At 39.9% G+C, this 27,412-nt stretch overlaps 1 protein-coding gene across 1 annotated transcript; it reads left to right on the forward strand.

Moving 5' to 3' along the window:
- LOC130870850 (cytochrome P450 3A11-like) lies at positions 1–27,412 on the forward strand. The gene is made up of 13 exons (XM_057763750.1): positions 1–139; positions 1,067–1,160; positions 3,254–3,306; positions 12,336–12,435; positions 12,936–13,049; positions 13,138–13,226; positions 13,523–13,671; positions 16,319–16,446; positions 18,801–18,870; positions 20,839–20,999; positions 22,420–22,646; positions 24,111–24,273; positions 27,002–27,412. The coding sequence occupies exons 1-13, from the start codon at positions 69–71 to the stop codon at positions 27,095–27,097; spliced, it is 1,515 nt and encodes a 504-aa protein (XP_057619733.1). The 5' UTR covers positions 1–68; the 3' UTR covers positions 27,098–27,412.

Genomic DNA, 27,412 nt, shown 5'->3' on the forward strand with positions numbered 1-27,412 from the left:
CCCTGCAAAGGGTAACACACAGCTGGAGGGAGAACACAGAGGGGAACATTGCTGACAGACAAGCAACGATGGACCTGACTTCAGCTCTCTCACTGGAAACCTGGGTCCTCTTAGCTATCACCCTGGGGCTGCTATACAGGTGAGTAATCACCAAAGTTTCTCTTCCATCATTTCCTTGGAATTAGGGTTGTATTCAGACCTCTGTTCTGGTATTGACTGCAATGTCAAAAGTGACATAGGAAGCAGGCGCTGGAGAGATGGTTCAGAGGTTAAGAGCATTGACTACGCTTCTAGAGGTTTGAATTCTGTCAACACATGTGGCTCACAATCATCAATTATCTGTAACTACAGTTCCAGGGAATCTGATACCCTCCACAGGCACTAGAATACAATTTTAAAAAATGATAGCCGAAGTTGAAATTAACGCCTGTAAAAAAACATTTTAAAATTACATATTTTTATATTTGGGCTAGCAGAAGCACATGAGATAGGTGTGGGGGGGGCGGGGGGAATTAGAAAAAACTTTGGGAAGTCAGTTTTCTATCACATAGGATCCTGAAGTTCAAACTCAGATTATCAACATTGGCAGCCAGTGCCTTTACCTGTGCAGTTATCTTGAAGGCCCAAAATAAAATGACAACTAAATTCATTTTGCTTTTTTTTTTGGTGGAATGAGGAATTAAACCAGAGCCTATATGTGCTAGGCAAGCACTCTACTACTGAGCCATATCTCCAGGGACACTAGCTCTTGAAGTTCATAATGATGCTAAACAGATCTGCTGGGCACACACACTCACTTTCAAATCCCTCTTGCTGAGCTGAGGGGATTTTCTGAAAGGATTTACTTTTGGTATGACCTGATTGACTTTCAGATTACCCCTAGATCCACCAGAACTCAGTAGAAATAGATGTACAAACTGGACCGCAGTGCACACTGGACCCCCTCACCCTTTTTCTAAGCTCTCTGGCAACCAAGTTTTTGGTATGTTTCATGGTCTGACTTTGGTCATGTTAATCTCTGCTCTTCTGTATGTGTGGTCACAAGGCTTTCTGTTTCACGTTTTAGATTTGGGACCCGTAAACATGATGTTTTTAAGAAACAGGGAATTCCTGGGCCCAAACCCCTGCCATTTTTAGGAACTCTGCTGAATTACTACAAGGTGAGTACTTATTGCAAGGACGGCTGGCTTGTTTGTCCCGGCTGCCCAGCTAGCTTAGCCCCAAAATAACCACATAGAAATTGTATTCATTAAAACACTGCCTGGCCCATTAGCTGTAACTTCTTATTGGCTAATTCTTAAACCTTAATTTAGCCCATTTTTATTAATCTGTGTATTACAATATGGCAGTCACTTACCAAGTAAAATACCCAGCCTCTGCCTCTGGTGGATCCATGTCATCTCTCCCTCCACCTTCCTCCTCCCAGCATTCTGCCTAGCTTTTCCCACCTACCTAAGTTCTGCCCTATCAACAGGCCAAGGCAGTTTCTTTATTCATTAACCAAGAAAAGCAACACACAGACAGAAGGACCTCCTACACCAAATGTTGATTCTTGAGAGCCAATAATTTTTTACTTCCATCAAATACTGTTTGGAAGGTAATTCTGAGACTTCAGGCCCTCATACTGTGTGTTCTCATGATACTAGAGGCTGTCCAGTGCTTCTTTGTGTGTGCTGTGCATCTATTTGCATGTGTATGAGTGCCCATATGTGTGAAGGTGCATATGCATGGATATGTGTATGCATGTAGAGGGCAGAGGTTGCTATTGGGTGTCTTATTGATTGCTCTTCACTTTATACTTTAAGGCAGGGTCTCTCAGTTGAATCCAGCTGTCTCTGACTTGACTAGTCTAGCTGGCCAGCTTGCTGACGAGATCCTTTGTCTCTGCCTCCTGTAAGTGTGTCGAGCTTGCTCCAGCATAAACCAGCTGGGGGTACCCTGGAACAGGGCACTGAGACTGAGGAAATGTTAGATTAAGAGAAATGATGACAGAAATGTAGGATAGACTGGGAGAACTGAAGGTTGATACCAAACAGCCCAAATTTATTTCTCAGCCAGCATATATATTAATTACAGGTAAAAGGCAGAACAAAGGGCAGTAGAGTCAGCTAACCACCCCCCTGCACTGTCTTTGGAAAGAAACTAAAGCAGGTGCATTATCTCAATACAAGAATGCAGTTAGTAGAAAACAGCTACCAATCACTAAGAAGGAGTGCCTCAGGCTGTCATACACCAGCCCTAATCTAATTAGATCATGTGTTCTTTCATCTGAGCAAAAATACTCTTTCTCATGGGCTTAATCACATGTGGTTGCTCACATATGATTCAATTTCCATCTGGAGTCATGTTTGACTTAGAGAAATAATTTAAGTTCAGTATTGCTTTCTCTGCTTGCTCCAAATATCCTTGAGGACTGTGAGAAAGTTCTGATTAAGCCCATGAGAAACAGCAAAACCACTGGGAAAAGGATGATTTAACAAAATAGAAATTCAACAATGAGCATGTCATATGCCACACTTAAGTCTAGGTGGATCATTTGTGACAAACCTGCTTTGACACTTGGCCCGTGTTCTGTCCACAACATACATTCCCAAGCTCACATCCAGAGGGCAAGAGGCAAAACTTGCAAGGTGTCTGCTCAAGTTTTCATCCTAGAGTTTCTATGCTTACCTTGAATACTCTTTAAAACAATTTTATCATCATCACTATTATTATTATTATTATTATTATTATTAGTGTGTGGTATGTATCTGATGATGTGCACATGTACATGTCTAAGAATTTGCATGCAGAATCCACAGGAAGGGGTCAGGTGTCCTGCCCTATCACACTACTTTCTCCCACTGATCCATCTTGCTGGTGCCACTAAACATTACTAAGGACTCTTCTCTGTCAGAAACAGCAAACCCCATTTCATGGGATTTGAGGGTTTGGTTCCCTGGATGCAGAAGGGTTGGTATGTAGTGATGAGGCAAGCAGGCCTGCTTTTCATCCTGTCCGGCTCCCGCATGGCTAGCTTTATACGGGGAAAGGTTCAGCATGTCTGTCCTGGCGGCTGGCTCCATGGCGGCTGCCTCACTTCCCTTCTTCCCAGCATTCTGTTCTGTCTACTCCACCCACCTATGTTCTGACCTATCAAAGGGCCAAGGCAGTTTCTTTATTAACCAATGAAAGTAACACATAGACAGATGACCCTCCTCCATCATTGGTACATACAGGACAGTAATAGATTTCATGCTATTTCTTTTTTCAGGGTTTATGGAAATTTGATGCCGAGTGTTATAAAAAGTATGGAAAAATGTGGGGGTGAGTATTCTGGAAAGTCCCATGGAGTTGACTCTTTTCAGGAGGATATACTCTACTTGTTCAGGACAATGCCAGCCCAGAATTGTAGTAATAACCTCTCTGTTGTAAAGGTGATGCCATGTGTCATTAAGTGCCGTGGTTCACAGGTCTAATTATCGTAAAAACATTGCATACTGTGGTTTTTTGGCAGGCTTTGATGTTCCATGGACTCTGGACCTAGTGTTTTTGTTGTTTGGTTTTGTTTTTGAGACAGTGTTTCTCTGGGTAATAGTCTTGGTTGTCCCAGAACTCACTCTGTAGACCAGACTGACTGTAGCCGCCTCGACGGGTCACTCTGTCTAGGGTTTGTAACCCGCCTGGCTGGTCAGTTATTCCAGGGTCACGGAGAGGCACCACCTGAAAGACATAGGCTGATAAGAAGGAAGGAGGCTAGGCATATTTGTCGAAGCCTCTGTTTATTAGAGTCATGGTTACAGCTTATATAGCCCCTGGATGAGGAGCTTGGGGGGCTGGGGCACGGGGTCTTGCCACGTGGTCCACACCGTCACGTAGGCCAAGGGGTTACAATCGGTCAGGTCACGATTCCTTGGTCAGGAAGTCACAAGGTGACAACCTAGTTGTCTAGATAGTTTGGAATGTGAGGCAGGTTCCCTTAACAGATAGCTCTCTATTAACAGTTAATTTGGGTGTGGGATAGGCTTGGTCAATAAAACTATTCTCAATACAATTGGAAAGTGAAGCCCTCTGCAAAAACTCCTCACGGCAGTGCTTCCTGTAAATTTTGGGGGGACATGGCTCCTGACAACTGACCTTGAACTCACAGTTATCCACCTGCTGTCATACACCTCCTGAGTTCTGGAACTACAGACGTGCACCCCCACCCTCACTACTCCTGCCAAGACTTTGGATAGAAGTGTATATCATTGTGTTCTGTCTTATTGAACTGACTTTGGAGATCCAATTTAATAACCGAAGGTTTTTTCCTTGGATCTATGTCCTTAATGGTTCTGTAAAGCAGCTGAGCCAGCAGCAGTAACTGTTCCCTGTCATTGATGTGGAGTTTTGTTAGAGCTTTGGAGTAGGTGTCATCTTATACTATGAGAAAGGAACAAGTGGGAGGAGGCTCTGGATCTTCCTGCCTCTTCATCTCTTCTCATTTATCCTTAGAAACCACAGACCAGAACAGGAATCTGCTGAGTTGACAAAGTTCTTTAAGGCCATGTCATTCAATGTCAACAGCAGACTTTGCTTTTTGTCCAGTGGCTCCCAGCATGGGAGGGCCTCTGTGCAATATTATTGCTTGTCAGCACTTGATAGTGTCCTTTCAACTTTTCAGTGACATAATATCTAATTTATTTATTTATCTATTTATTAGTATTTATTTATTTGGGACAGGAACTCTTTATGTAGCCCCGACTGTCCCAGAACTGCATATGCACATCAGCCTTGAAATCGGACATTTGTTTGATTCAGCCTTCCAAATGCTGGGATAAAAGGCATTGCCACAATGCCTGGCTCTAATATTGTTTTTAATTAATTTTGTTATATAATATTGTAATGTAAGTACTTTTTATTAATTTTATTGAGCATTTTTCTCTGCTCCCCTCCCTGCTTCTCCCTTCCCCTTCAACCCTCTCCCATGGTTCCCATGCTCCCAATTTACTCAGGAGATCTTGTCTTTTTCTACTTACCATGTAGATTAGATCCATGTATGTCTCTCTTAGTGTCCTCATTGTTGCCTAGATTCTCTGGGATTGAGATTTGTAGGCTGGTTTTCTTTGCTTTATGTTTTAAAATGACTTGTGAATGAGTAATATGATAATTGTCTTTCTGGATCGGGGATACCTCATCCAATATGATGTTTTCTAGCTCCAACCATTTGCCTGCAAATTTCAAGATGTCATTATTATTTTCTGCTGTGTAGTACTCCATTGTGTAAATGTACCATATTTTACTTATCCATGCTAAGTCGAGGGGCATTTGGGTGGTTTCCAGGTTCTGGCAATGACAAACAATGCTGCTATGAACATAGTTGAGCACATGTCCTCATTGTATGATTGAGCATCTTTTGGGTATATACCTAAAAGTTGTATTGCTGGGTCTTGAGGTAGGTTGTTTCCTAATTTTTTGATATCCAAAGGAACTGTACCTTCTTGCACTCCCACCAGCAATGCAGGAGTATTCCCTTTACCCCACAATCTCTTCAGCATAAGTTGTCATCAGTATTTTTGATCTTGACCATTATTAAAGGTATAAGATGGAATCTCAGAGTTGTTTTGATTTTTATTTATCTGATGACTAAGGATGTTGAATATTTCCTTAAGTGTTTTTCAACAATATTAGGTCTATACTCCATTTTTATGGATTATTTGTTCTTTTGATGACCAGTTTCTTGAGTTCCTTCCATATGAAGTTGGATACCATTCTTTTGAGGTCTATGAAGAATTTTGCTGAGATTTTGATGGGCATTTCATTGAATCTGTAGATTGCTTTTGGTAAAATTTCCATTTTTACTATGTTAATTTTACCTACCTAAGAACTTAGAGATCTTTCAACTTTCTGATGTCTTCTTCAATTTCTATCTTCAAAGGTTGAAAGTTCTTGTCATACAAGTCTTCCACTTGTTTGGATATAGCTCCTCCAAGATATTTTATGCTATTTGTGGCTATTGTGAAGAGATATGTTTCTCTGATTTCTTTCTCAGGCCATTTATCATCTGTGTAAAGGAGTTTTCAGGTGTTCTGTTACCTCACTAGTGTGGAATTTTTTCCAGCTTCTTTATGTAGGCATTTAGTGCTATGAACTTTCTTCTTAACACTGCTTTCATTGTGTCCCATAAATTTAGGTATGTTGTGTTGTCATTTTCATTGAATTTTAGAAAGTCTTTAATTTCTCCCTTTATATCTTCCTTGACCCGTTGACACTTCAGGTGATCATTATTTAATTTCCATATGTTTGTGGGCTTTCTGATATTAGTATCACTGTTGAATTTTAATTTTAAGCCCTGGTGATCTGATAAAATACATTGGGTTATTCCAATGTTTTTGTATTTGTTGAGGTGTGTTTTGTTACCGAGTATATGGTCAATTTTTGAAAAGGTTCCATGAGTTGCTGAGAAGAAGGTACATTCTTTTATGTTAGGATAGAATGTTCTATAGGTGTCTGTTAAGTCCATTTGAGTCATAATACCTATATATTCCCTTATTTCTGTGTTAATTTTTGTCGGGCTGACCTGTCTGTCCAGTGGTGAGATTGGAGTGTCCCACTATTTGTGTGTGGGGTTTAATGTATGATTTAAGGTTTAGAAGTGTTTTTTTAACATATGAGGGTGCCCTTGTATTTGGGGCATTATTGAGATTTTCTCTTGATGGATTTTTCCTGTAAATAATAAGAAATATCCTTCTTTGTTTCTTTTGATTTTAATTTGAAGCCTATTTAGTTAGATATTAAGATACCTACACCAGCTTGTTTCTTAAGTCCATTTGATTGGAAATTTTTCCCAACCCTTTACTCTGAGACAATGTCTGTCTTTGAGGTTGAGGTATGATTCTATTATGCAGCAGAAGGATGGATTCTGTTTTCGTATCCAATCTGTTAACCTGTGTTTTTTATAGGTGAGTTGAGTGCATTTATATTAAGAGATATTAATGACCAGTGATTGCTATCTCCTGTTAATTTAGTTTTCATTGTTGCTGATGTTAATTTGTGTGTTTTTCCTTCTTTGGGATTTGCTGCTGTGAGATCATCAGTTGTCTGTGATTTTGTTGATGTAGTCAACTTCCTTGGGTTAGAGTTTTTCTTCTAATACTTTGTGTGTGGCCAGGTTTGTGGCTATGTATTGGTTAAATCTGGTTTTGTCATGGAATATTGTGTTTTGCCCTCTTATGGTGATTGAAAGTTTTGCTGGGTATAGTAGTCTGGAATGGGATCCATAGTCTTTTAATGCTTGCATAACACTTGACCAGGACCTTCTGGCTTTCATTGTCTCCATTGAGAAATCAGGTGCAATTTTTTTTGACATTTCTGAACTGTTTTATTACCAGAATGTTGTTGTTTCCCAGGAATTGAATAAAACATTAATGGGTTTTATCATTAAATTACTCTTTTTTATTTTTTTATTTATTTAATTATTAAAGATTTCTGCCTCCTCCCTGCCACCGCCTCCCATTTCCCTCCCCCTCCCACAATTAAGTCCCCCTCCCTCATCAGCCCGAAGAGCACTCAGGGTTCCCTGCCCTGTGGGAAGTTCAAGGACCACCCACCTCCTTCCAGGTCTAGTAAGGTGAGCATCCAAACTGCTTAGGCTCCCACAAGGCCAGTACATACAGTAGGATCAAAACCCAATGCCATTGTTCTTGACTTCTCAGCAGTCCTCATTGTCCGTTATGTTCAGCGAGTCCAGTTTTATCCCATGCTTTTTCAGACCCAGTCCAGCTGGCCTTGGTGAGTTCCCGAAAGAACATCCCCTTGTCTCAGTATGTGGGTGCACCCCTCGCGGTCCTGAGTTCCTTGCTCGTGCTGTCTCTCCTTCTGCTCCAATCAGGTGCAATTTTGTTTTTTTGGTTTTTTTGTTTTTGTTTTTTATTTAATTTTTTTATTGAAAAAAAAATTTTACGCCTCCTCCCCACCTCCCATTTCCCTCCCCCTCCTCCCGCCCCTCTCCCCCTCCCCCCACTCCTCTTCTCCTCTCTCTCCAGCCCCAAGAGCAGTCAGGGTTCCCTGCCCTGTGGAAAGACCAAGGTCCTCCCCACTACATCCAGGTCTAGGAAGGTGAACATCCAAACTGTCTAGGCTCCCACAAAGCCAGAACATGAAGTAGGATCAAAACCCCGTGCCATTGTCCTTGGCCTCTCGTCAGCTCTCATTGTCCACCATGGTCTGCCTTTATATGTTAGTTGGCCTTTTTCCTTTGCAGCTCTTAATATTCTTCTTTTACTCTGTATGTTTAGTGTTTTGATTATTATGTGGCAAGGGGACTGCTTGTTTTTTGGGTTTTTTTTTTTTTTTGATCCAGTCTATTTGGTGTTCTCTAAGCTTCTTGTATCTTTATAGGCTTAATCTTTCTTTAGGTTGGAAAAGTTTTCTTCTATGATTTTGTTAAATATATTTTCTGTGCTTTTGATTTGAACGTCTCCTTCTTCTATCCCTATTATTCTTATGTTTGGTCTTTTCATCGTGTCCCATATTTCCTGAATATTTTGTGTTAGCTTTTGTTGAATTTAATGTTTTCTTTAAGTGATGAGCCTATTTCTTTTATTGTATCTTCAGCACTTGAGATTCTTTCTTCTATCTCTTGTATTCTGCTTGCATTTGTGGTTCCTGATCATTTTCTCATGATTTCTGCTTCTATAATTTCCTCCGCTTGTGTTTTCTTTATTCCCTCTATTTCAGTTTTCAGGTCTTGAATGATTTCTTTCATATGTTCGATTGCTTTTCCTTGGTTTTCTTTAAGGGGTTTATTGATGCCTCCTTATTTTTTGTTTGTCTTTTCCTCCATTTTTTGAGGGAATTTTTCTTTTTCTCTTTAAGGGCCTCAAACATTATCCTAAAGTTATTTTTAGGTCATTTACTTCTGTTTCATCTATATTTGGTTGTTCAAGTCTTGCTGTTTTAGGGCCACTAGATTTTACTGGTGTCGTGTTGTTCTTTGTGGTGTTGCCTCTGTTCTTACCTTGTCCACTCATCTTTTCCTCTAATTGGTGTAGTTGGGACTCTCTGTGACTCTGGTGATCAGTCTTTCAGATGCCAGCGAATCCAAGGCTCAGATGGTTGCTTCTTGTGGTGTAGTCAGCGCCATAGTTCCAGTCACTCCATCTGTCACTCCATGTTTCTGGAGGTAGCTCAGCACTCCCAGGGTTTGCCCTGCTTTTGTGGAGTTTGCTGTCTCAGACCTTCTCTGGCCTAGGTTGCTGGCTCAGTAGTATTTCTGGTCTAGATCTGCTCCTGCAGAGGTCCCTGGCTTGGGATTGGTCCTGCAAAGGTCTCTGCCTCTGATCTACTCCCTCAGAAATCCCAGACTCACACCTGGACCCGCAGAAGTCTCTGGTTCCTGCCTATTCTCTTGGAGGTCCCAGACTCACACCCAGACCTGCAGAGGTCCTAGCTCAGGCCTAGTTCCTTGGAGATCCCAGACTCATGCATGGACCTGCAGAGGTCCTGGCTCAGGTCTACTTCCTCGGATGTCCCAGACTTATGCCCAGACCTGCAGAAGTCTCTGGTTCCTGCCTACTCTCTTGGAGGTCCAAACTCATGCATGGATCTGCAGAGTTCCTGGCTCAGGCCCACTCCCTCAGAGTCCTAGACTCATGCCTGGACACACAGAGATCTCTGGCTCCAGCCCACTCCCTCAGTAGTTGCTTCCATGTACCTGCTCCTGTGGAGTTCTGTAGAAGGAGCTGCGGGCAGGCCTGCTTTTCGTCCCACCTGGCTCCCGCATGACTAGCTTTACCCAAAATAATTACACAGAAACTGTATTCTTTTAAACACTGCCTGGCCCATTATATCTAGCCTCTTCTTGGCTAACTCTCATATCTTGCTTAACCCATTTCTAGTAATCTGTGTGGCACCATGAGGTGGTGTCTTACCGGGAAAGATTCGGCATGTTTGACCTGACAGATGGCTCCATCGCATCTGCCCTCACTTCCTTCTACCCAGCATCCTGTTCTGTTTACTCCGCCTACCTAATTTTCTGTCCTATCAAAAAGCCAAGGCAGTTTCTTTATTAACCAATGAGAGTAACACATAGACAGATCATCATTTCCTCCATCAGAGTTCGCTGTCTCAGGCCTTCTCCAGCCGAGGTCACTGGCTCAATCCTGTTCTGCAAATATCCTTGATCTGAATCCTCTCCTGTTCCTGTGGAGTTTGCTGTCTCAGGCCTGCTCCAGCCTAGGACACTGGCTCAGTCCAGTTTCCCCCTAATATTGTTTTTATATGAAACATTTTTCTTACATTTTTTATTTGTTTTATGTGTGTGTGAATGTGTGTGTGTGTGTGTGTGTGTGTATACCAGTGAATTTAACTGGACTGACTTACAGAAACATGAGTGAGCGAGAGGTTATTTACAGGAGTGCGAGCAACACAACAGTGATTCACCATTGACATAGACTTCTTTCCAACTATTTTCCTTTTGATTTTTTTTTATTATACTTGTTTACTTATCACAAAGGGACATGTGTTCCGTGGTGAACATATAAAGTTCAGACAACAACTGTGGCAGTCAGTTCTCTCACTCAACCCTGTAGATCCCAGGCACTGAGCTGGTTTTCATTGGGCCATTTTGCTTTCCCATCCCATGAGCTAGCTGTGTGTAAATCCTCACGCAGTCTCAGGACCTTGAGCCTCCTGCTGGAATGTTGACAATCAAATCACCCACAGGGATTGTTGTTGAGGTAGTCCTAGCTGCAGTGAGTTCCAGAATATGGACGACAGCATTTTGCAGGTCTCTTCTCCACCACCTGACTCTCATGTTCTTTCTGAGCTTTATAGAAGTTAGTACTGGTGCCTCATATAAATTGTGTATTTTCATTTGCATGTTTTTTCTCAATGTATCAAAACCAGGGCCTGGTATACTCTAGGCTGTCCTTGGGCAGACCTTCTACCACAAAGCTACATCTCAAGCCAAGATGTTGAAATATTTTATTATTTTTAAGATTTTTTAATTTAATTTTTAAAGGGTTTATTTTCATTTTCAATTATTTAATATTGATACTAATATTTATTTTAACATTTATTATTAATTTTACTTGAATATTTTATTTATTTCTTTTAATTTAATTTTATTTTATATTCATTAGTGTTTTGCCTGCATGTATGTCTATGTGAGGGTGTCAGAGTCCCTGGAATTGGAGTTACAGTCAGGTGTGAACTGCCATGTGGGTTCAGGGAATTGAACCTGAGTCCTCTGGAAGAACTGCTGGTGCTCTTAACCACTGAGCCATCTCTCCAACACTAATATTTTATTTTTAAACCTCTATTTCTATTAGCTTTAATTACATATATTGCATGTGTGTTTGTGTTTCTGTACATTAAGCGCTGATGAGCATGGAGGTCAGAGGCTTTGGGTCCTTCTGGAGCTGTAGTTATAATTGGTTGTGAGCCATCCTACATGAGTGCTAAGAGCCAAACTCAGGTCCTCTGCAAAAACAATATGTGTTCTTAACTGTGGTGCCATCTCATCAGTCTCTTGCAATATTTTAAGTAAGCAAAAGTCACAAAAATGGTCTCATCACACATAGACATCTAGATTTAAAAATTCCATTTGTTATTTCTAATTATGATGTCTCTAGGAACTGATGATGGGTTTTTGTATTGTGCAGGACATTCAAATGAGGAGAGTCGCTAGAGTTTAATTTTAGGCTCCTTGGCAGCAGGCAAAGCTTCTCTATTCATAAACATATTTACCGATTGTACACAATGGTTGTATTTGGGGTATAATAAGTTCCTCATATTAAAGCCCCTGTAATATATTCTATATGTTCTCTGAAAGAAATCATTACATCCCTGAAATTTCAGTCCTTATTGTGCACTGTTTGCACTACCCAATAACTCAAGGCCTCCAAGCAGGCCTGGATAGTATTGTGGTTACAGTCATGTAACAGATTAAAGAAAACAAACAAAACTTCAGAAAAACCACTCTATAAATCATAGAAAATAATTACTTTTCTCTACTATCATATCTTCAAGGTCTTGGGACCTTCAATAAACAGCTAATACATTCTCACATTGCCCTACCTACAGTGAGAAACAACTTTTTCCTTCTAATGTTTACCCAAGATACAATGACTCTACTAGATTCTCACTATGAACTCTTTTGTCTTTAAGTGACTCATTGTTTATTGAATGACTTCATCTGTCACTTTACAAAGACCCCATGGATCTGTGGTTAGACTCTCTAAGTTGGACTGGGAACTCCTGCGACAACATGTTGTATAATCAGAGTGAAAGTCATGTAACATTGGAATCAAAGTGTGGATTTGGGTTTCCCCTTTCATAAGCTGATGGATTAATCAGCTGTTTTCCTCACACAGGTTGTTTGATGGTCAGACACCTGTGTTAGTTATCACGGACATAGAGATGATGAAGAATATGCTAGTGAAGGAATGCTATTCTGTGTTCACAAACCGACGGGTAGGTAACGATTTTTAAATTTAAAAAATTTAGGGATTTATTTTTTGTTATGTATATATAACACTATATGTGTGTGTGTGTGATTGAATATGTATATTTATGAGTGAATGCTATATGTGTTTTGGTTACTATGGAGTCCAGAATAGGGGATGAGATCCCCTGGATCTGGTGTTCCAAGCAGTTGGAGGGATCTGATATGGGTGTTGTGAACTGAACCTCTCTCCTCCAGAAGATCAACAAGCACCCTAAACTGTTGAACCATCACCCAAGCCTCCCTATTTTAATAATTCAAAGCAGTGTATTTTTCTTATTGAATTTATTTTGGTTGTTTATTTTGGTTTTTCAGACACAGGGTTCCTCTGTGTAATCCTGACTGCCCTGGAATTCACACTGTAGACCAGGTGGTCCTTGAACTCACAGAGATCTGCCTGACTTTTGAAACCATGGAAAATTCTTGTCTTACAAAGAGCAAATATTTGTTTTTTTTTTTTGGACTCTAGGATGTAGGACCAGTAGGTATGATGAGTAAAGCCATCACCTTCTCTAAGGATGAGGAGTGGAAGAGAATTCGAGCCTTGCTGTCTCCAACCTTCACCAGTGGAAAACTCAAAGAGGTGACTAAAAGGACTATTAATTGAAATGTTTGTGTGACTTGAGTCTCCACACCTAACAACCATGGGTGCCTTTGTGTTTTGTGCTTAGATGTTCCCCATCATTGAAGAGTATGGAGATATTTTGGTAAAATACTTGAGAAGAGAGGCAGAGAAAGGCAAGCCTCTCGACATGAAAGAGTGAGTAGTGGTACATCCACTGTGGTTCTGGGAGAGGAAGGGCAGCAGGGGCAGAAGGGTCACCCTTCTGTGTGTCTCACATGTCCAGCTGCTCCTTCTTCCCTTTTAGACACAGGGTGACAAATGTACAGTTGAGAAAGAAACATGATAGTATCAAGGTCGCAAGGATAAAGGATGGGTAGGAGGGGAAGGTGCTTGATCAATACTAAGGTGGTTTAGCCTGTCTTGGCTGAGAATATGAATTATTTCAGGCTTCTTGCTGCATGTGTTAAATGTGTATGTCTTTATTTCCTCAGAGTGTTTGGGGCCTACAGTATGGATGTCATCACGAGCTCAGCATTTGGTGTGAACGTCGATTCCCTCAACAACCCAAAGGACCCTTTTGTGGAAAAAACCAAGAAATTAATGAGATTGGATTTTTTTGATCCGTTATTCATGTCAGTAGGTATGTATGATCTCATGCAGGTGGTCAGTTGAGGAGTGGGCCGCGCCTCGTCCTGGATATGGCGTGTTGCATCACTACTCCCTGCCTCTTACTTTACTCCCACATCGACTTTCATGATGCTCCTTGAGCCTGTAGTGGTAGGGGTGTTGATACAGATACTCCACGCAGGGTTCAGCACTCAACAATCACTTATTCCCAACACTTTGACCACTTAGGGCTCTGCACTGACTGATGATCTACATGGTCAATTACCAATGTCAATGGCAGAGGATTTTGTTCTAGCCATGCTGTACATTTGCACCATTGTCCTTCAAGCAGCCTTGACCTGAACAACCACCAATTCACTTTCTCTATATTTACATATTCTAAGTATTTCCTACCAATGGGCTCATAGACTATGTCACCTCTGTGACAGACCTCTGTCATTTAACACATTATTAAAGGAAGTAAGCATTACTGTCTTCTGTGTCTATGAACAATTAATATTCCATTTTAGTTGACGGACTGAAGTTAGTTTTACATGTTTGCTATAATTTTGCTGCTATAAGAATTTGCATACAAGGTTGTATTTGATATTTGTTTTTTTGTTTGGGTTTATATGTTCAGAATTGTTGTTCCTGAGTTACAAAGTAACCCCATTTTAAACATATTAAACAAATGAGAACTTATTTTCCATAGTATCTATAGCATTTTCTATGTCTTCTAGAAATGCAGGAGAGTTCCAGATTCGCCATGTTTCATCCAACACTTGGCTCTCCTATGACTTTGATCATTGCCACTTAGTGGATATGCTGCAGGCTGAACCTGTAGTTTTGATTAGAATTTCCCTGGTCCTAATGCAATTAAAAAGCTAAGCTAGATGTGTTAATGTCTGCTTTTGATCATCTCTCTTACATAACTGAATTGTTTTAACATTTTTAAAAGATTTATTTATTTTTATTTTATGTGTATGGGTGTTTTACCTGGACATATTGTATCACATGGATGAAGCGCCTGCTCAGGCCATAAAGGGCATGGAACTGGAGTTACACATGGCTGAGAGCAGCCATGTGGGTTCTGGGAATCAAACCTGGGTTCTCTGTAGACCACCAGTGCTATCTGCGGAGCCATCTCTCCAGTCCCTGTAGTATTTTTATGTATGTTCTGGGTGCAGTTATCAGTGGTGCTTCGTTTAAAGGTTTAATACTTTCTCTGTCAATTACTTTTCCATCCACAGCTCATGTGCCGTTTTGCCTACATTTCACCCTTTCTTAACACCTAATATTGTCCTCTCCTGGTCTCCTTTTGAGCATTATCCCATATCCACACTTACACCTGCTCACATATTTGCATCTATTCATTATAGGCTAGACTCTGAACATGAGGGAGATCATGTGATGTTCCTTTATTTCTGAGTTTGGATGACCTGTCTTTGAGCTTGGCTTTACAAGGGTTCTGGGTACTGAATTCAGGTCTTGTGCATGCATGACAAGTATTTTATCAATCGACATCTCTCCTGCCCTGGAGTTAGTTGTTATAAAATTGAATTTGATACTGTAAAGTTTGGTTATTTGAGATTTTATAGACGAAGGCTGTAAGCCTATGGATGGACTGTATTTGGACCGCCAGAACACAAATAATGGCACAGAGACTTTTTATTAATTATGAAAGCTTGGTCTTAGTTCAAACTTGTTCTCAACTAGTTCTTTTTTCTTTCTTTGTTTTTTCAAGTCAGGGTTTCTCTTCTTCCCAAAGTACCTCTCTCTCCCTGGAAGTTCTACCTGTCCTCTCCTGCCTAGTTATTGGCCATTCAGTTGTTTGTTAAACCAATTAGAAGGTCCTTTACAGAAACACATCTTCACAGTGTACAAAAAGATTATCCCACACCATAAGCCTCCCTGTGCCTTTTCTCTACATGATCTTGGTTTAACTTCATTTCATACTTTCTCAAGACATTTTCCATTCTTGTGCTGATTTGGAGGGGATCCCAAGATCTCATGCATGCTAGGAAAGTACTCCACCATGAAACTACATCTCAACAAATTTTCCCACATCTTGCTGGGGTTCATTGACCTATTGGTTATTTAGCAAGAGTGTATTGTCAATATGCACAAACCTCTGACTTTCCAAATATCCTTTCTGGTGTTTGTTTTGTTTATATCACACCTGTTGAGAAACAAATGCTATCTTGCTATTCTTTCTTTACTATTTGTTTATTTATTTATTCACTGATTGATTGATTTACTAGTTTAAAAAGAAATTTATTGATTTATTTGTCTGTGTTGCACACATGTGCTTTGGTGTTTTGTGAAATGTGCAGATTAAAGGACAACTCACAGTAGTTCGTTCTCTCCTTCCACAGTGTGTGATGAAGTTCTCAAACTCAGGTTGTTAGGCTCTTCTGCAGGACCCTTTAGTTGTTGAACCATGTCTGTATTTTGAATCCACACAAACTGCAGGAGCAGAGTTAAATCCAATAGTCAGATTTGTTCCTTTAAGTACCCCAGAGTGCAGAAGAAGCATTATGATGGTGATCCAGTGTGAGCAAGGTCACAGAGAGACCTTGGTTGGTTGAGACCAAGGTGACTTATTCTTTGGATTGCTTTGTGATCTCTCTAAATGAAACTTGCATCTTCACTAAAACTAATTTTTTATCTTTCTTTTCCAGTACTCTTTCCATTCCTCACTCCATTGTTCGAGAGGTTAAATGTCTCCATGTTCCCTAAGGATTCGATGGCATTTTTCAAAAAATTTTTGGAAAGAACAAAGGAAAATCGCCTAAATTCTAAGCAGAAGGTGAATATTTTCATGAGAGGTCAAGGGTTTGGTAACATGTTGGGCTGTGAATATGTGAAGTGTGTGTTTCCCTTCATTTAAAGGTAGATAAAGAAGACTAGATTTAGAGAGAGAAAAAGAATATTTCTATTTCTGTGAGAGAGGTTAAAATTTAAAAAAATACTGAAAGTAAGTTAGGAATTAACTCTTAACCATAGGAATGAAACCAAGAGTGCACTGCATAAGGATTGGGAAAAAATGGCAAGGGAAAAGACCTGTGCAACATCAAGACCACAAAATCTCCACTTTAGATGAGAGACGACCTCTCCAAGTTTCAGTCCTTACTGAAGAAATATTGGCTGTTGATGACTGCAGAGGGAGGGTATTGCTACCAGTAAGTTTCCCATGCACCAACAGATAGTCCTACAGCCAAGTACATATGGGCAGCATCATTTGAACTCAATGGATTATTAAAAAGAAAAGGCCATGATCTTGAGGAAGAAATGTTACAAGGGATCTAGAAGGAATTGAATAGAGGAAATGGTGGAATGGGTATGACCATATCTCATTGTATACATCTATGAAATTCTCTGAGAAAACATAAAAGTGATTAAAATAAGGGAAATATTATTTTCATCTCCTTCAAAAAGATTTTCAAAAAATCACTGTTATTGTTTAAAATTGTATCTGTTGTAATTTATTGTAAAAGTGGTTGATAGGGTAGCTGGATTGCTTCCTGGCTTAGCCACTGGTGTTTTTGTTCTGTCATGGCTCAAGCAACCTTAGCCACATTTGTGACTTTTAGGGAGCTATTGTTGTAATAAGAGCGGCAGGGCTGCGTCCCCGGTACCCGGCCACCCGCATGGCTAGCTTATGTCCCGAAATAATTACACGGAAACTGTATTCTTTTGAACACTGTCTAGCCCATTAGTTTTAGCCTCTTATTGGCTAGCTCTTACATATTGATCTAACCCATTTTTAATATTTTGTGTAGTACCATGAGCTGGCTTACCAGGAAAGATCTTAACCTGCGTCTGTCTGGAGTGGGAGAATCATGGCGACTCCTGACTCGGCTTTTTTTTTTTAGTATTTTTTTTTGTCTACTCCGTCTACCTAATTTTTTGTCCTATTAAAGGGGCCAAGGCAGTTTTTTTATTACTTAACCAATGAAACAACAGATAGAAAGATGACCCACCTCCATCATTTCCCCTTTTTCTGTTTAAACAAAAAATGGCTTTTACTTTACCATAGTAAGATTACATATAACAAAATAGTTATTAAGCAAGAATTACAGTTACAATATTTATATCTACTTTATCTTTTATCATAACTAAGGAAAACTATAACTATCTATTTATTTTTTAACTCCATCAAAGACTCCAGAAGGATATAATATTACCTAAGTAAACAAGAAATAAGAAAACTCTCATAATGACAGAGACATCTTGTTGCCTGGACAGTTACTTAAAGTTTCTTTGTACCGTTGGGGCATCCATCTTTAGCCTACAGGCCATAGTATTTAGTAGACATTTTCATGAAGCAGGAAATTTTAAAGACAGTTTAGTCACTTTTTGTTGTGTCCTGTAGAATGTCTCACAGACTCTTTCATGAGTCAGTAACCCCGAAAGATCATCTCACCTTTAGGCAAGTTTAGTAGTCCTCTTTTTGTGGGTTTTTTGTGTCCAGTTTATGCAACAGTCCAGGCAAGAGCAGTTTCTTGCCCAAATGGCTATCCAACTCTATAAGGAGCTTCTTTGATGCCCATCTTCCTCTTGAAGTAGCTGGTGCTGCCAGGAGCAGACGTGTCTCATTGTCATGAAAAGCCCTAAATTATTAAAACATTAAATGCCATATTTTGCAGTCTTTGAAAGATATGAAGAATGTCTATCTAGCTGAAATATATCTATGCACATCTAGAAAATCTAACTAACATGACTAAAAGCTTGACAATTATCGATGATTATCCATTAACAACCTATATACATTATATTTTTAAATGAACTATACAATCACAACACCTTAATCAAGATTAGAAATATGCATATACATATAACAAAATTGACCTTAAAATCCACACCAATGCAAATTATTTATATCCGTGGTACTACACAAAATATTAAAAATGGGTTAGATCAATATATAAGAGCTAGCCAATAAGAGGTTAAAACTAATGGGCCAGACAGTGATCAAAAAAATACAGTTTCTGTGTAATTATTTTGGGACATAAGCCATGCAGGTGGCCGGGTGCCGGGGACGCAGCCCCGCCGCTCTTACTACAACAAGCTATGTTCTCAGAAAGGTGGTTAAGCTTCTGCACTCCTGGTCCACCTCTGACCACTGACCTATTATTTTTTCAACTTCTCTTTTGCTTCCAGCACCGAGTGGATTTTCTTCAGCTGATGATGAACTCTCATAACAATTCCAGAGACAAAGAATCTCATAAAGGTAACCAAGGTCTCCCTGGTCTATGAACAAGGAAGCCCATGGGCAGTGGTCAGGTTGCGCAGAAAATGTGTGGGAAGGTTGTTTAGCAGAAGAATACTTCTGTCAGGTTACTGAAAGAACACAGCTATATCTACATGGAATTTTCTAGAAGCACATGGACACAAGTTTGTTCCAAACATGAAGGATAGCCATGATGGAAGTCTTCAACAGTCTCTGTGAGTCACCTAGGTCTATACAGGTGCTATTTCTGTCTTTTTCAGCATACTAACTGGGAGCTCTGCCTAGACATTTGAGTCTAAACATCCAGTCAGGAGGCATGTACCCAAATGGTACTTATACTTTTGGAGCCCCTTGTATACATGTATTCTCTACATGAATCTCTGGTAAAAAATTCTGCTTATGTGTTAAATAAGTGGAATCTTGGGAAAGCCTCCTTGTACAAATACACTGGTTCTCTTCATTCGTTTACACACTTAAAATTACCTTTACAGTTTTATCTTCTTAAGGTAGCATATGCGTGTGTGCATGAGTGTGCTCACATGTGTGCACCTCTATGTGTGTGTGGATTCCTGAGGAAGTCACCCAGTGTTCTCCTCAATCAAACTTTGCCTTTTTTCCAGACAAAGTCTCTCATTAAACCCGTCTGGCAGCCAGAAGGTCCCTATGATCTAAGAGTTGGGGTTATACGATTGTATTACCACACTTGATTTTTGACATGAGCACTGTGAGGATTCTGACTCAGGTCCTCATGCTTGTGAAGCAAATTCTCTTACCCATTGAGTCATCTCTCTTGCCTCCCATTTATGTTTAAGTTTTAATTTAAAAGCATCATTACTATCATGGTTGCTAATTTATAGACTTTATTCCACATGTGTTTATCAGTAGCTAATGTAACGGGAGTCTTCCATTCTTACCTATTTCGTTATTTCTAATACATACAATTGTTCGTGTATAGCAATATGATCTTTTAGATCCCCAAATTTGCTTTTCAAAGTCATTATGTATTTTGTGTTTGAATTCTCTCCAGTTTATCTGCATGAAGCCCTTTCATATGATCAGCCAACTTCAAATTGATCTATCCTTTCTCCTCCTCCTTTTGAAACAGGGTCTCATTTAGCCCAGGCTGTCCTCACATTCATGGTGTGCCTGAGCATGACCTTTTAACTTCTATACTACCATGCTTACTTTATTCAGTGATGGAGATTCAACCCATGACTTTATGCACGCCAGGTTAGCGCTCTACCTATGGAGCTACATATCCTCAGCCCTTCTGTTTCAATTTTGATCGCTAAAACAGATATTAATTTTTAAAATATACACTGATTGTGGGTTTATAGTCCAGTGTCAATTTAGTAGCAAGGATTTACACTAAATGGGAAAAACTTTACCAACAAAAGAGTCACAGCACTCATGGCAAAAGGTTTACAACTGCCTGTAACTCCAGCTCATGGGCTCCATAGCCATCATCTGTTCTCCATGGGCACTAGTACACATGTGAGTTCACATACACAAATAAATAAAAATTATAAATCTTAAGCTCTAGCAGAAGACTGGAGTTCAGTACCCAGGACCTACCTCTGTAAGTTCACAAGCTTCTAAAACTTTATCTCTAGGGGATCAAATACCCTCTTCTGGATTCCACAGACACCCCTCCATACACAGAACCCATACACACACAAATACACATAAATAAAAATAAATCCTAAAAATAGTAAATTACATGTCTTGAAGTTGTGCACTGATGGTGATGGTTTATGAAAATAGCATAAACCATGGGACATCCTGGCTGAAGCAATCTTTTCCTTCTCTGGCTGTCACATTGATGTCAGGGTGATAACAGTCCCAGAGTGACTGAGTGGCTTCTCCATATATCTCTCTAGGGAAACAGGAACATCATTTGATTCTCCCCTCATCTTTTTTATGTTGGTACACCCTACCCAACTTTCTGAAATGTTTTCTTACTTTCAGCTCTATCTGACATGGAGATGATGGCCCAGTCAGTTGTCTTTATTTTTGCTGGCTATGAAACCACCAGCAGCACCCTTGCCTTCATCCTGTATTTACTGGCCACTCACCCTGATATCCAGAAGAAACTTCAGGAGGAGATCAATGTGGCTCTGCCCAATAAGGTGAATAGTTAGTGGTTGGAATATGAGGAAAAAGAGATACCTTCTCATCAACTACAGTGGTGTGTGTGTGTGGAGGGGGAGGGTTATAGATCATAGACCTATACTGGGAATTTTTCTAAATCACTCTCCACCATGTTTTTTGAGACAGGCTTTCAAACTGAACCTGGAGCTCATCAATTTGGCTATGCAGTCTGGCCAACGATCAACAGGCATGCCCTGTCTCTGCCCCACCCCTCTGCTAGAATTATAGATGTGAGCCACTATATCTGTCTTTATGAATGATGTGTATCTAAATTTAGGCTTGCAACTTACTAACTGGAATATCTTTAAGGCCCAAGTGATAGTTATTCTAACCACTCTGGAAGAGGCTAGATGGGTGATTCAATGGTCAAGAGCACTGAATGTTATTTAAGAAGTTCCATTCAGGTTTGATTCCCAGTACCTAAATGGTAGCCCTCAAATATCTGTCATACCAGTCAGAAGGGATATGATGCCCTCTTCTGACTTCTGTGGGCACTGCAATCATATGGTGCACAAAAACATATGTAGGCTGATGACAACTTATGCTGGAGAAGTTGTGGGGTAAAGGGAACACTCCTGCATTGCTGGTGGGAATGCAAGATGGCACAGCCCCTTTGGATGTCAGTGTGGCGATTTCTCAGAAAATTAGGAAACAACCTTCCTCAAGACACAGTAATGCCACTTTTGGGTATATATCCAAAGGATGCTCAACCATGCCACAAGGACATGTGCTCAGCTATGTTCATAGCAGCATTGTTTGTCATAGACAGAACCTGGAAACAACCTAAATGATCCTTAACTGAAGAATGGATAAGGAAAATATGGTACATTTAAACAACAGAGTACTATACAGCAGAAAAAATAATGATATCTTGGATTTTGCAGGCAAATAGATGGAGCTAGAAAACACTATTTTGAGTGAAGTTACCCAGACCCATAAAGACAATTATCACATGTACTCACTCATAAGTGGCTTTTAAACATAAAGCAAAGAAAATCATCCCACAAATCACAATTCCAGAGAGCCTAGACAACAATGAGGACCCTAAGAGAGACATACATAGATCTAATCTATGTGGGTAGTAGGAAAAGACAAGATCTCCCGAGTAAATTTGGAGCATGGAGGCCTTGGGAGAATGTTGAAGAGGAGGTGAGAGGCAGGGAGGGGAGCAGAGAAAAATTTAAAGCTCAATAAAAATTTAAAAAATTAAAAAAAAATGTAGGCAAAACACCTATACTAAATTAAAACAATTTTAAAAACCCCCTTTAAAATGTTGAAGTACCTAGGACCTTTGCAATGCTGAGTTCAACTTTGGAGCTACTGAGACCTCAACAATTTCATGCAGACCAATTGAAAGTTAATCTAAAATTCCAGCACAACCCTTTTTCTTTTTCCCAGGCACCTCCCAGTTACGATAAAGTGATGGAGATGGAGTACCTCGACATGGTGCTGAGTGAAACCCTTAGATTATACCCAATTGCTAACAGACTTGAGAGAGTCTGTAAACAAGATGTAGAAATGGATGGTGTGTTTGTTCCCAAAGGCTCCGTAGTGATGGTACCACTTTATTCTCTTCATCATGACCCACAGTACTGGCCAGAGCCCATGGAATTCCGCCCTGAAAGGTACTAGAATCCCAGGAGTGGGTATTGACTCTGAACTATGCTGGGTGGTACATGCATGGGTGTCTCTTATGGGAGGATGGTCTAAATGTGATTTTTACATCCATTTGTATTCTCTGAGGAGAATGACAGAGAAAGGGGGAAAAGAGGAGAGGGAAAGAGACACGATAAGAAAAGATGAGAATTTAAATACAGAGTGTTTTTCTCATTTTTACTCAAGTAACAAATGATCAACTAAAGTGTGAAGCAGGAACCCGCTTTCCTTCAGTCTAACTGACATGTGCTTTGCATAAATGCGACCCAGCATTATCGTGAAGGAACTCCTGGAGTTCAGAGTTAAATCCCTCTGCTTTTCTTTTTATTCTTTGACAATTGCATGTGTGTACAATGTATTTTCGTCATTTTCACCTCACATTGTCCTGTCTCTTCTCTCTTATACACATCTTGAATCCCTACATGTCCCCATAAAGTCTTCCTTCTGTTTTCATGTCTTTCTGTTTTCTTGTGACTCATGGGTTTAATTAGGGTTGCTTTGTAAGTGCAGGTATAGGAGTTATTTATTGGCAAATGGACAACTCACCAGTAGCTGCACAACTGAAAAGAGTATTTCCCGAACCTCAGGAATCATTAGGTGTCAGTAGCTCTTTAGGGAAATGGCACTTCAGGAACTCTTTCCCTAATCCATGATGGAATATATCAACATGATCCAGTCTTGTGCAGGCAATCAGAGATGCTGGGAGTTCATGAGGACAATGGCTGTGTCAGGTTCAGAATATAGTGTTTCACAGCACCCTTTTCATTCCCTGGCTCTTACATCTTCCTGCCCCTCTTCTGAGATGTTCCCTGAGCCCTGGAGGGGATGATATAGATGTTCCATTGAGCACTGAGCACTCCACCATCACTCATTCTCAGCATCTTGACCAGTTATGAGTCTCTGTGTTAACTGTCTCCACTGCACTCAGGAGAGTCTCTGTCCAAGACTAAGAGCAGCACTAATTTGTGTGTATAAACATAAATATATAGAGAACAGTTTGATACCATGTACACTTAGTGAAACAACAGTAGTACATTCTCCCCTAGAGCCTAGGTCCTCACTAGCCTTTGGATTTTGACCAGATTTATAGTACTAGGCATTAACTCCCTCTATAAATGGAAAGTCCAATGCAATAAGATAATAGTTGGTTGCCACTATCCCATAACACCACTATTGTATTATTGGACACATAGGTTATTTTTTTCTCTCAAACAGCATTTGTCTCATCTAGCATATGGAAAGTCTTATAGGACAAGGGGGACAGAAAGGACTTTTACTGTACGATTCTCAGAGCCAAATACCTGGAAGCAGAAGTTCAATGAACCTTTCCCAAACTACCTGTATGGTACTGGTTAGATGTTTAAAGGCAACTTCATGTATATAGTTCTTACGCTTTTATCCTTTGCTAACTTGTCATGACTGTGTGTCTCCAGGTTCAGCAAGGAGAACAAGGGCAGCATTGATCCTTATGTGTACATGCCCTTTGGGTATGGACCCAGGAACTGCATTGGCATGAGGTTTGCTCTCATGAACATGAAACTTGCTCTCACTAAAGTCCTGCAGAATTTCTCATTCCAGTCTTGTAAGGAAACACAGGTGAGGGGAAAAAAATCTATCTCTGTAAATAATGTATGGGAGACATTTTTCAATTGAAACTTCTGTGTATAAAATCTAATCTGCTTGTTTGAGGTTTGCTAATTCATTTTATGGTCTAATGAGTTATTTGTGAAGAGCTAAGGGGCCATTGGTTCTTTATCAGTATAGAGTACAACTGTAGCATTATGAAGAGTTAGTGCAGGCAGTACTATGTGCATTCTAGTTGATGTTCCAGTCATGTCCATTAGAGATTGGGTACGTCATGTGCCCTGAAGAGGTTCAGTGATCAGGTTTTCATGCTTGTTGGGCGGTGAATTCTTCCAGAACTGTCAGAAGCCCTCCTCTGAGAGTCTTGTCAACTACTGGCTGTACATTAGAATCACCAAGGAGCTTTATAAATCCGTATATGAGATCTGAGATGTTTTTCAAATAGAAACATGCTTACCTCACATGCACAAAGCCCTGGTTCCCATCCCAAGAACTGTGGCAGTCGCTGGTGAAGCATACTTGCAGTCCTGTACTCAGGAAGTAGAGGAAATACGATCATAAATTCAAGCAATCCTTGGCCGTATAGTGAATTTGAAGCCAGCAGAAGCTACATGGCACCCCATATCAAAAGCAAAAACAGAAACTCATGATGCCTGGTTATTTCTGAAACCCTAAAATAATTTGTAGTTTTAAAAGCTTGTCGTCTGACTTCCCATGTGATGCAAAGTTGCGAGTCATTATTTTAAAATGCAATTGCTAGGGCTCAAGTGACGGTGTAATGTTTAAGAGCACAAGTTTCTCTTACAAAGGACCTGAATTTAGTCCTCAGCACCCACATGGTGCCTAACGATCATTTGTAACTCTTATGTCCTTCTCTGACTTCCGTTGAGACTGCACATATATACCTGCACATATATACACATATATATACATGTGCAGGTGAAACACTCCTATACATACAATAAAAATAAATAAATCTTTACAAAGCTGCTGCTTATGATGAATTCCAACCTTATGGGGCATCTTCATGGTTTTGCCTGACTTCTCAGGACCTCTGCTTCAGCAAACAAGTAGTTGTCATGTTTCCATAAATAGTGTATCCTGTATCCCCTACATACTGTGTTCTCATACTTCAAATTTTTGTTCATTCCCCAAATGAATCTTCCTCTTGGGTTTATGACCTCATTACTCTGCTTTTGTCTTCTGCAGGCTGTATTTACCACCTATGCTAATACTTTGTCATTAAAGCCTCCAGTTTGGTTGTGCTTTTTCTCTCAGTATTGAAGGATATCCCATATCTTTTCTATATCACCTCATATCATTTCTTCCACAAATTCCAATGGTCCTTTGTGGAGAATTTGTGTATTGAAAGCCTTTGGTAAATGTTTTGAAATAGAACCTACAATTATAATATTCTTTCACAGAAATTAAAACTAATTAAAAATGACAGATCACACTTGTGTATATATTTTATCTACATCTCTTTTATTGCTTCCATGGAAAACACATGTATACTACTTAAAATTTTAAAAGAATAAGATGGAACATTTAGAGAAAGCATTCACATTTTCTGAACAACTCATTCCTGTTTCATGCAAAGAGATGGCTAAAAATTTATGGTACTTGTGTGTTTAGAATGTGGCTTCTCTTTGACAAATAGTTTTATTGGCTGAGTAGAGGGATAGGAATATTTGTTCTGTAATTTCTGGTTCAAGGCACTCATGTAGATTTATCAACACATAATCTCACTTCTTTTACTACTTTCTCACTAAAATGTTTAAACCATAAGCATGAACAGAGATTAAAACAGACAAAACAAGGTTCAAGTTTTGAGAGCCAATGGCACACCTGTCAAGGGCAGATGCTCTGGCAAGCTCCAGTCATCTTAAATTTGACACCTCTCTATCTCCACGACTACTTTGTTCCCCTCCCTTCTCCTGTGACCAAAAGATTATTCCTCCGTTCCCCTCCATCACTGAATAACATGATGCTAAACCATCACTGAAAATACTGTAGGACTCAGAATTCTTCATTCATCCCATCCTTGAAAGCCACAAATAGATGCCAAAAAGCAAGCAAATATCTGTCCTCCTAAAGACTTGTCCAGAATTAGCTCAACTGTGCTAGTGACATATGATCTAGGCTGGCTGTGAGGACTGTTCATAGAGGTGAAACGTATCCTCTCAGGGTTAATTTGCAAATGTCAACAAGCCAAAAATAACTTTTCAGAACTTAAGAAAAACAATATGACATAGTAACTAAGAATCGGGCTCAAATATGTTATACTGACTGGGCTTAGTGATGCTTGCATTTAGTTCCAGCACTCAGGAGGCAGAAGCAGTTAGATCTTTGTGAGTTAAAGTAAGCCTAGTCTACACAGTGAGTTGCAGGACCGTCACAGCTACAAAGTGAGAACCTGTCAGGAAAAACAAAACAAAATTTATATTCAACAGTTTTACCCCAAATTAGCATAGAACAGAAATAACATAAACTGATATGGCTTCATCTCAGACCCTGTATACAGTAGAGTCTCAATAAATGTATTGCCTTATGCATATTTGGAAGCATGCTTTCACCATCTAATGGTCACAGCTTGAAGGATAAGGAAGTCCAAGCATATGACTTCAAATGCAGCTTAGATGTCCCTGCAAAGCATCACCATCCTGAGTGGTTTTTACTTTTCTTTATGGGTTGTGGTTGGCTCACTCATTGATTCTCAATATTACTTGTACTGTTGCAGATTCCCTTGAAATTAAACAGAAAACCACTTCTTCAACCAGAAAAACCCATTGTTCTAAAGGTTGTACCACGGGATGTGATCATAACTGGAGCGTGACTTTCCCTCAAGGAGTCTGCAGAACATTGAAATCTTTAATTTACTTCATGAATAAAACCCAGATGAAGATGAAGGTTAATCAACTGGAGTTGGTGCATGGTTAAGGATTCAGTGCATCCACTGAGCTTTCTCATTGTCAATATACAGTACAAATCTAATGTAAAGGAAATGACTAAGTCAGCTGAGAGAATGAGAAATTCATCTTCTCTTGTCTTCCTGGGGCCATCTCCATCTATATCAGATTGTCTCCATCAATTTCTTTTGAGTTCTTTGGAGAGTAACCATGTCTCTGTAATTTGATCAATAAATTTTTAA

This window comes from Chionomys nivalis, chromosome 3, assembly GCF_950005125.1.
Source record: "Chionomys nivalis chromosome 3, mChiNiv1.1, whole genome shotgun sequence".
NCBI classification, from domain to species: domain Eukaryota; kingdom Metazoa; phylum Chordata; class Mammalia; order Rodentia; family Cricetidae; genus Chionomys; species Chionomys nivalis.

What these genes read in the sequence shown, in the direction of transcription:
- LOC130870850 (XM_057763750.1), top strand. Translation starts at nt 69, where the DNA reads ATGGACCTGACTTCAGCTCTCTCACTGGAAACCTGGGTCCTCTTAGCT. An exon ending in AAGTATGGAAAAATGTGGGG is followed by an intron (nt 3,307 to 12,335) that starts GTGAGTATTCTG and finishes TTCCTCACACAG; the next exon opens with GTTGTTTGATGGTCAGACAC. An exon ending in ATGTGGCTCTGCCCAATAAG is followed by an intron (nt 21,000 to 22,419) that starts GTGAATAGTTAG and finishes TCTTTTTCCCAG; the next exon opens with GCACCTCCCAGTTACGATAA.